The sequence below is a fragment of the Hylobates moloch genome, unplaced genomic scaffold (genome assembly GCF_009828535.3).
Source record: "Hylobates moloch isolate HMO894 unplaced genomic scaffold, HMol_V3 SCAFFOLD_7, whole genome shotgun sequence".
In the NCBI taxonomy this organism is placed as follows: domain Eukaryota; kingdom Metazoa; phylum Chordata; class Mammalia; order Primates; family Hylobatidae; genus Hylobates; species Hylobates moloch.
The window spans coordinates 32,948,331-32,959,267 of NW_026652282.1; the positions used below are offsets into that span (position 1 = coordinate 32,948,331).

Below are 10,937 nucleotides of genomic sequence, written 5' to 3' on the forward strand. Positions count from 1 at the left end.
TTTCTCTTTTTTAATACATAAAAATGGTGTACTCTTCAATTCATGCTATGTTATATTTGATAAAGTACAGCAACCAATCACCACTGCTACTCACTTCTCAGAGGTTCTGATCTGGATGGGGTGACTACTGTAATTCAATTATTGTTATAGTAGGTATCTGCTGATTTCCTTGATAACGGGGTTTCACTAGTTCTTTCTTCCAATGTTAGGGTACAGTCCCCCCTAGGGCAGGACATTTGATCATGACTCTCATGGTATATCAGTAACTATAGAAATAAGATTCAGTTTAGCCATTTCCAAAGTACAGTAAAAGGAATTGCGAAAGAATTTGTAACTTTGCCATAGCCCTATGTTATTAGCCCAAGTCTTGGGTACTGTCAAGCTGAGACGGGAAATCTTCTCCTAGTGAACTACAACAACCAGTAGATCCAAAGAAGACTCTGGTTTTCCTTGAACTGTATATTTTAGAGGGTCACACTAATGCTATAACTTAAAATGGCATGATTATTTAAATATTAAGATAGTATCCAATTCCAAAAACTAATATTTTATACCAATCACTGATCATCATGAATAGGCTGAAGGCTGCCTTTTCATTCCATCCCATTGTTGAAGAATGACTTATGGAATTGGTTCTAATCATCTTTTCATGGGGTCCACAAAAACCAAATAGGTCAAACTCTTCATTTCACAAATGAGGAAATAGCCCCAGAACTGTTGATTTGCCCATTTTCTCATTACAAGATACTGATGAAGCCCAAAATAGGAGCCAGGTCCCAGGTCTTCTATTTCCATCTTCCTCATTCCCTTCCTTCCCTCCTCATCATTGAACACAGTGCCCTCCTAATTTAATTAATGATAGTTATGCCAGGGGCTTTACAATGAAACAATTTACCTTCAGGCTTCTTATGCCTGTCCTTATTGGGCCAGTAGTAAAGACACATGACATGGTACTTGTTCAAGCTCAGATATGATAGAAACAGAAAAAGTGGTGGCTGGTACCTATTCTTAGTCTTAGCCTTTGTTTTAATTTCTACTGCTTTAAAATTCTTTTTTTTTTTTTTTTTTTTTTTTTTTGAGAGGGAGTCTCATTCACTCTGTTGCCCAGGCTGGAGTGCAATGGCGCAATGTCAGCTCACTGCAGCCTTCGCCTCCTGGATTTAAGTGATTCTCCTGCCTCAGCCTCCTGAGTAGCTGGGACTACAGGTGCCTGCCACCATGCCTGGCTAATTTTTGTATTCTTGGTAGAGTCAGGGTTCACCATGTTGGCCAGGCTGGTCTTGAACTCCTGACCTCAAGTGATCCACCTGCCTTCACCTCCCAAAGTGCTTGGGTTACAGGCAGGAGCCACCGTGCCTGACCTCTACTAATTAAAAATTCTTAAGAACAATGTCCATTAGGATAGACAAAGCAGGTGATATTCTTTCCATCTTTAGACCAGTATTTAAGTGTCCAAAAGACCAGTGATACTTCCAACTTCTGAATGGAATTGGAACTTGGGGCTTTTGATTCTTAAGCCAGTTTTCATCAGCATCATACCATGTAGCTGACACACTTGCAGCCTAAGACAGAATGTCTCGAAGAGAAGAAAACCTAATAGAACCCACAATATAATTAGGCCGATTTGGGAGGAGTATAGGAGGAGGCTGATTTCCTGTTATCTGGGAAGTGGCAATCTGAACTTTTAAACAGACAATTTTGAACTTTTTTGGTTTGAGGCGGAGATCAAGTTCAAGGCAGCTACTTTTTCGTTAAAGAAACTGATGAGGTTTCATTATAAGTCTAGAGTAATGTTTGAAAAGGTAGAGGAGATGATAAAGTAGTAGCTCTATCTAAAGTTATTGAAAATTTTCAATGCTACAGAGATTCATTTTTATTACTTTGAAAGACAGATTATAAAGATCCAGGAGGGTATTAAGTAAAATGAGATAAATTAATAAAAATTATAATTCCCTATTAACCTAGGTTTATATTAGTTTTTTGTTAAAACTGTTGCATTCCACTTTGCTGTTTTCTGTTTTATTTTATTATTGTTTTAAAATTGAGACAGGGTCTTGTTCTGTTGCCAAGGCTGGAGTGCAGCTGTGAACATGGCTCATTGCAGCCTCAACTTCCTGTGCTCAAGTGATCCTCCCATGTCAGCCTCCCAAGTAGCTGGGAACCACGGGTGCATGCCACCATGCCTGACTAATTAAAAAAAAAAATTAGTTTGCAGACAAGGTCCCACCATGTTGCCTAGGCTGGTCTCAAACTCCTGGACTCAAGTGATCCTCCTACCTTGGCCTCCCAAAGTGCTGGGATTTATAGATGTAAGACACCATGCCCGGCCATCTATTTTAAAATATTTAAACTCAAGGCAAACTCTAGACAAAACAGAACTAAATCTGGAAGGAGCTATAATACCAGAAACAGAAGAGAATGTTACCAAAAATATCAAATTGATATTCTCAGAATTTAAGAAAACAATAGGTTTATAAAATGGGAAGAAGCTATTACAGAGGGGACCAATTAGGGGAGAAGAGAAAGTCCTTGGACATTAGAAGTGTTACTGCAAAACTAAAAACTGGACACAGGTCAGACAGTGCAGAGTTCACTGGGTTGCACACGGAACATAGTACTCATTCTCCTCCCTGCCCACTTCCACTGAAAAGGAATGCATCCCTCCCCAGATAATGGACCCAAATACCCACTTCCAGCCCTTTCCGCCATTAGCCATCCACCTTCAGCCAGCCACTACCACCACAGCTCCCGCCTGCCTGCTCACCACGCCCCAAGGTGCCCGCCATGGCCACCACCCCAGTGTTGCAGGTGCGTCAGAACTACCACCCCAACTGCGAGGCCGCTGTCAACAACCACGTCAACCTGGAGTTCCACGCCTCCTACGTGTACCTCTCCATGGCCTTCTACTTCGACCGGGACAATGCGGCCCTGGAGCCCTTAAGCCGCTACTTCCTGCGCCAGTTGCACAAGAAGAGGGAGCACGTCCAGGAGCTGATGAGGCTGCAGAACCAGCACGGTGGCTGCATCTGGTTTCACGACATCAGGAAACCAGAGCATCAAGACTGGGAGAGCAGGCTCAAGGCCATGGAGTGCGCCTTCCACCTGGAGAAGAGTGTCAACCAGAGCCTCCTGGAGCTGCACCAGCTGGCCATGGAGAAAGGTGACCCCCAGCTATGCGACTTCCTGGAGAGCCACTTCCTGAACCAGCAGGTCAAGGCCATCAAAGAGCTAGGTGACTACCTGAGCAACCTGTGCAAGACTTGGGCCCCAGAAGCAGGCCTGGCAGAGTACCTGTTTGACAAGCTCACCCTGGGCAGCAGCGAGGAAGACACCTGAGCCAAGATGGGCCCCACAGCCATGGTGTGCCTTCCCTGGGTCAGGCCACCAGGTGGGGCGTACATGTTGCCCTTTCAGAACGTTCTCTTCAGTTTTGTTCCTTTCAGTGTTACCATTATTGGCAATAAAGTTATCTGTTCTCAAAGCAATAAAGGTGTCCAGTTGATGCGTGCCTACAACACTCTCATCTTTTAGGAATCAGGGCACATCCCCATGCAGGCTCAAAGTAGGTATCCAGCAGTCTCTCCACCCAGTCTTGTCCCATCTGCATGCAGCTCAGGATCTGTGGGGGTGGAGGGGAAAGGTATTCTATGGGCCCCTGGAAAACACATTAGCCTTCCCATTATAAACTCTGAGGGCATGTGGGATAGGGTGGGGTGAGGTGGGGTAGGGTGGGGTGAGATGGGTGGGGTGGATGGCATCAGGTGGGGTGTGCAGTCTTGGGCCGTGGTATATGTGGGTGCATGTGCATGGTACAGTGTAAAACAATGGTATGGAATTCATCCTAGTGGCTGCCTCTGGGGAAGAAGTGAAGGGAGTGGGATTGGGCAGGGATTAAAATAAAGGCGGTCTTCAACTTTTCATGAACACTTTTTTTTTAAATAAGCAAATGATAACTTTTCTTGTTTCTAGACAGCAAGATGGGGGCTCTGGATGACAGCAAGGCAGAGTACCTCTTTGGCAAGCTCACTCAGAGTGACAGTGATAATGGGACTGAGCCTTAGGTTGGCTTCCCCACAAATATGGGGGTGATTTCCTGCATATTGCCCTTACAAATCCTCTACTCCTGTATTCTTTCAATTGTGCCATTTCTTCCAATAAACTAATATGGAAAAAATATACCTCAGTAGAAGGACTGAAAAATGTAAGGTCAAAGTTGGAGGTCATATTTGTGATATGAATAGAAAGTAGATTAAATACCCCCAAATGTTAAGCCAGTGACTGGCTGCTTTGAAGTATGTAGAGGGATTGGGGAGAGTTGAAGGTGCAGAACAGGTAGAGCCATTGTAGCTGATCCAGATGAGAGCCTAGTGTGGCTTGAACTGTGATAGTGGCTGAGGAAATGAAGAGAGATTCACTAGTTCCAGATGGATTTTGGACAAGTTGACAAGTTTTGCTCATGGACAGAAGGTGAGGACTGGGAGATGGGGACAATAAGTTCTGGTGTTTGATCTTGAGCACCTGGGTTGATGGTGCTATTATTAACCTTAGGACATTTGCAGTGGGGACACCTAGGGTAGAGGGTTGGGGAATACATGTCATGTGAAATCTTAGATCCTTATTAGATATCCAAATGGAAACGTGAATCAAGTAGATGGAAAAATGAATATCAGCTTTGGAAATATACATAAGGGAGACATTATAGATGGTATTGAAGTCATGTGATTGGATGAGCTCACTAGAAAAAGAGTGTAAGAGAGAGTGTGACAAATCTGTCCCCAAGCTCAGGGCAGCTAACATTTAGGGGATAGTTGAGATGTTTGAACACCCAGAGAGTTTCTGGTCCCACCTGACCATTACCTTATTCCAGACCATGGCCCCCTGTGTCCACTCCCAGTGTATTTTCAAATCAGCTTGTCCTGATGTCAGTGTGACCTCTGGTTTCTCCTTTCTAGATGTGGAGAAGAGTTCTTTTATCTTGTCTTATGGCTATGGATAGAATGAAATTATTTCCCAGTAAGAAAAAGATTCCTTAGAGAAATGGTAGTGATGTAAACCTACGTTTTTTTTCCTCTCTCCTTTCACAACTCTGCCATATCTTTTGGCCTATTCTCTACCTAAACAGATGAAATTAGTATGTAAACCTTAGATGATGCATGTTTCTGAAAAACTGCTCAAAACATTTTGTTCCTTCAGTGCTACATGTAGATTATTATATAAAAGATAAAAATTACAGGTTTTGTATACAGTATTCAAAGTTGCATGTGTAGCTCGAGTCTTTTTAAAGCTAACTGGTTTGAACAGTAGTAAAATATGAACAAGTTTAGCTATGCAATCATTACCTTATTTCATAACTGTACTTTAACACTTTCTTAAAAATGAGGATTATGGTCATATAAGTTTCCAGAAGGTATTCTTGCCCCTTTACTATTCTAACTTGGTCCTCTCACTGTATTTCTTTATCTGCCTGATTTGAGGATCTCTCCCCTCTCTGACTTTGTCTCAGATCATATATATATTTTCTCTCCTAGATATAAGGAAGAACAAAGTGAGCATCTCTTTGTGAGTGTTTACATTTTTAAAACCATCAGGTCACTGAGGATTCTTCTTACTTTCATACTTTGGAGAGACAGTTTGCTACAGTGGTTTCTTAACTTCAGATTGCCTGGGTTCAAATCCCAGCTTAGCCATTCGTGTTGACTTGCATAAGTCATTAAATTTTTTGTGCCTCAGTTTCTTCATATATAAAATAGAGATCACAAAAGCATCAACCTCATTGGGTTGCTGAGATTAAATAAGTTAATGTATGTAAATCACTTACAGCAGTGCCTGGCATGGTGTAAGTACATTATGTGGTAGCTATGAGTTATCACCATAATTACCCTCATCGCCCTCCACTCAATTCTAAGATCCTTTGTATTATTTATGCTTTGGGGGAAAGACTTCACTTGTATACATTAGCACTGTATTTCTACCCATCGTGTCACCCTGCATACAGAGATGGGAAAACCCTTAGAAGCTGGTTTGGTTGTCAGGTGCCACCAGAACTCAGGAGGGTACATGGCTGTTTTTGCTGTCCCACACACAGGCTCAAGACTAGAGACAGGTTTTGTTGTGATAGCTTTCTGTGTAATCCCCCCCAATTCTGTCTCAACCAGCTTTCCCTTGAATTCACCCCTAGAACACTGTGCTTGTTCTTCCCAAACCCAAGTTGCCTGAGCCTCCTATTTCCACCCTTAACTTCCTCCCACTCCTCAGAGATGGACAAGAGCAACAGGATGAAATCCTAACCCAGATCCCCACCTTCATCTGGATGTTTGGAGCTGAAAAGGAGAAGAATGGCTAGGCGGCGCTTGACAGGAGAATGAGAAAAAGGGAACACATTATAGCCACTGATAACTAAAATCGTACATCATCATGAGCTTTGGCATAGAGGCTCTCGAGCTTTGCTGCACATTCAAATCACCTGCAGACGTTTTAAAAAATTTCAATGCCTAGATCAAATACATAAGCTTCTGAGGCAGGACCTAGGCATCCCAGACATTAAAAACCAGTGTTAGCATCTTGCTGCTCAAAGTTGGTCTGGACCAAAGTATCAATCTAAACTGAGAGCTCATTAGCAATGCAAAATCTCAAGCTCCACCCCAGAGCTACAGTATTAGAATCTGCATTTTAACAGGCTCCCAGGTGATGAGTGTGCACACTGAAGTTTGTGAAGCACTGCTTTAACATCCTGATTCTCTACCTAGCTGTACCTTGGGATAACCTGGGATACTGAAAAATAATACTGATGCTTGAACTTAAACAACTGACTCAATCCTGCCCCCATGCACATACTGCACCAAACACCAAAAACTTACTGTAACTTCAACAACGATTACTGAATTGACATATCCAGAAAGACTTGGAAACTTTTTCTCATTTCTGTTTATGTTCCACACACATATAACATGTGCACACTTTTAATCATTGTTTTATAAATGGTTTGGCAACCCATTTGTTTTTTCACAAGCATGGGTTGGAAACAATATGGCCTGAAAGCATATGACCTAGAAGCCAAATATAGCCCACCATCTGTTCTTGTAAATAAAGTTTAATTAGAACAGATGCATGGCCATTGATTGACGTATTGCCTGTTGCTGGATGCATGCTGCAAAGGTAGAGTTAGTATGTAAGACTAAGACTGTATGTCCTACAAAGTCTAAAATATTTACTATCTACTTCTTAACAAAAAAATGCTTACCAATCCCATTGTATAGGAACTTATCACAGGCCCTGAATTTACCTAAAGCCACCAAATATTTTTAAATGTGCAGTTGTCTTTATACCTCCAATATGGTCATTGTAGTTTGGTGCATAATTTCCCTATCAAACACAATGTGTAGCAGAAATGAAAGCAATGTACTGTATTAATTTAACCTAAGATGATAATGATTTAATATAGCACCTCCATGTAAGAGGAGTATAGAAGATACTTTTGGTTACTTAGCCAACAACCATTTTACTCCTTCATCCTTATTAAGGCAATACTGAATTTTTTGGGGGGGTTGGTGAGTAACAATGTGTCCTATTCCTAGTAATAAATTGAAATTAGTCTACACAGGTTCTTAAACTTTGTCTGCATCTTTAACTGGCTGCAATCTCAACCTGTAATTCATAGCCAGGATTCTAGAATGGGTTACCTGGCATGGTGTAAGTACATTATGTGGTAGCTATGAGTTATCACCATAATTACCCTCATCACCTCCAGAAATAATGCATTTCTTTAAGTGTTAGAAGAAGTAATATATCCATAATGTTCAGAAGTAAAATATATAAAATGATATGTGATGAACTTCCTCATGTCCCTGCCTGCAGGCTCTCAAGTGTCTTTCATACCAGCCCCACCGAAAGGTTACCTTCCTTAGGAGTTTTCCATATATCCTTTCTGTCTTCCCATTTTGTGTGTTACTATAACAGAATCCCTGAGACTAATTTATAGAGAGGAGATTTATTTAGCTGACAGTTCTGCAGGCTGGGAAGTTCAAGGGGCATGGGGCTAGTATCCGCTCAGATTCTGGTGGGGGCTTTTGTGCTCTGTCGTGACATAGCAGAGAAGGTCAAAGCGGAAGCAGGCACATGTGAAGAGGGACCAAACCTGAGGAGGAACCTCCCTTTATAACAACCCACTCTCTCAGAAACATCCATACCTGTGAGAACTAATCCAGTCTCTCCAAAGCAAGAATTCACTGACTACAGTGAGAAGGGCACCAAGACATTCATGTGCCACCCCCGACTCAAACACCTCCCACTACAGCCCATTTTCCAACACTGCCACACTGGTAATTTAACTTCCAACATAAGTTTTATTTTTTTTTCAATGAACATAAAATAATTTTATTAAATATAACAAAAATTAAAACATAACAAAAGTATCACAATGTTATAGTACCATTTAAATATAACACAGAAAAATACTACAAAGTAAGAAATACAAAAACAAAAACTAGGTAAGATTTTATTTACAATGATGGTGTGCTTGCCTTGTTCATAAATTCATTCCAGTCTGGAAGACAGGAAGATAATGCTACCCACATAGCTGGTGCACCATTCAGCCCATTTCTTTCCTTTGTTTTTAACAGGGTTGAGATAGAAAACCCTAGTTCACACAAACTAGTTGTGAATAGTAGTAATAGCAGGACACTCTTTCTAATTAACAATGGAAAGTCTTCCTTTACCTTAATCAAAATGCTGATAAACTTAAGGTCTCATAATCATTCTTCAATGTATATGAAGAACTAAGCTGCCATAATTCATTCTCTTCTTCAGGCACCAAGTTTGGCTCAATTATTGATTCAGAGTTTCAAAAAGCAAATGGATCGTTTACCCAACTGTTTTCCCTTAATGTTTCAAATTTTTCTTCTGGAAAGAAATGGTTAAAAGTTTGAGATAGAGAAGTGAGATGCAACAATATCTCTAATTTTATTTCTTTCAAAATGTTTTCATTAATATTCTCTTCAATATGTTGCAAAAATCTTGGAAATATGTAGTAGCTAGGATGATTACTTTTAAATCTTGCTTGCCATAACAATAATGTCTTTCGAAATCCGTGGATGCATTCAACACCAACATGAGTTTTAGCAAGAAGAAACCACATCCATACCATAGCACTTACAAACTTTTGTTTTACGGAGAAGTATGCATGCATGGATATATACCAAATAGTAACGTAATTCACAGTATCCTGCACCTTATGTTTCTCTCCTTAACGATATAAAAGAATGAGTTTTTAGCAGTCAATTTACATACTTGTCACTAGTGATACTCTGGGACTTGGGATTTCTCCTTTTGCTTATTACATCAGGACAGGTACCAACCCCCCCACTTCTTTGGTTCTGTTACCAGTGTAGGGTCTTGACGAGTCATCCGGGTTCTTGATGTGTTGAGCAAAGAATTGGACAAACAAAGCAACAAAAGAACGAAGCAACGAAAGCATAGATTTATTGAAGCAAAAGTATGCTCCACAGAGCAGGAGCTGAAGAAACAGGCGGCTAAAGAGCCCCGGTTGCAAAATCTTCTGGGGTTTAAGTACCCTTTAGAGGTTTCCTATTGGTTACACCCTGTGTAAATGAACACCTGACCTGTGAGCAGTCAGAGGCTGAAGTGAAGTTATACCCTGTGCAATTGAAGACTTGTCCTGCAACCAATTGAAGGCTGAAGTGGAGTTACACCCTATGCAAATGAAGACTTGGCCTGTGACCAATCACAGGCTGAAGTGAAAGCTCCCTATCTCCAGACCCTATTCTCCTGCGTCAGTTCTATTCAAGTGTCCTGAATCCAAACCATAACCATTTGCAAATAATTCCATCTAAATTATGAGAATTTCCTTTATGTAACCTGTGTGCCCATAATTAATTGAAACAGCATGCCACCAACCTTTGGTCTTCTCCATCCCCCAGCCATATCATCTTCAACTGGTAGTAAATTGAATTGATGCTTATCATGCCCAGCATAATATTGTTTCCCAGTAACTTGTCCATCTTCTACTGACAGTTTTCAAGATAATACCTTACTTTTTGACAAAAGAATACAAAACATATCTTTTAAGAACTTTTTAAAGAGCTGGAGTCTCCCTATGTTTCCCAGGTTTGTCTCTAACTCCTGGGTTCAAGGGACCCTCACACCTCAGCCTCTGAAGTAGCTGAGGGTACAGGTTTGTGCTACCACACCTCCACATTATGTATCATCAGTTTAAAAAAGATCTGTGTTTCTACATTTTCATAGCTTAGATATACATGTTACTACCTTAGAGACAAAGAAATTGACCCAAAGATGTTAAGTGACTTGTAAGTCCAGCCATTTTCCCTAGAGTATCACTTTTGATAAGGAGTCTTAAAATGTTGGACTACACTTGCTTGGATTTTCCAACTTGGGGGTATTTCTGCCTTCTACTCTCAACAAGGCAGCTTTTGGAGTTAGGATTGGTTTTTAGTCCCCCGTCTCCTAAGGTCCTTCCTCCCCTTTAATGTCATTCTCTTTCAAGGATAGGGAGAAGCTGTAGGAGAGCTGTATATAAATGCTGCTAGGCCCTCCTCATCAATACAAACTCACTGGGAAAATGATCCACTTCCCACCTTTCTTTTTTTTTTTTTTTTTTGGGATTAGCTGCTTAATTTTATTTTTTTTATTTTTCTTTTTTTAAATTATACTTTAGGTTTTAGGGTACATGTGTACAATCTGCAGGTTTGTTACATATGTATCCATGTGCCATGTTGATTTCCTGCACCCATTAGCTCGTCATTTAGCATTAGGTATATCTCCTAATGCTGTCCCCGCCCCCCCCACCCCCCACCCCACAACAGTACCCGAAATGTGATGTTCCCCTTCCTGTGTCCATGAGTTCTCATTGTTCAATTCCCACCTATGAGTGAGAACATGCGGTGTTTGGTTTTTTGTCCTTG

General features: G+C 41.0%; 2 protein-coding genes across 4 annotated transcripts in view; both read left to right on the plus strand.

Moving 5' to 3' along the window:
* PRRG1 (proline rich and Gla domain 1) overlaps positions 1-10,937 on the plus strand; it is a 107,899-nt gene that overhangs the window by 86,853 nt on the left and 10,109 nt on the right. The gene's annotated exons all lie outside the window — the stretch shown is intronic.
* On the plus strand, positions 2,785-3,336 carry LOC116811594 (ferritin heavy chain-like). Its single transcript, XM_058441808.1, has one exon. The coding sequence runs from the start codon at positions 2,785-2,787 to the stop codon at positions 3,334-3,336; it is 552 nt and encodes a 183-aa protein (XP_058297791.1).

What these genes read in the sequence shown, in the direction of transcription:
- LOC116811594 (XM_058441808.1), top strand. Translation starts at nt 2,785, where the DNA reads ATGGCCACCACCCCAGTGTTGCAGGTGCGTCAGAACTACCACCCCAAC.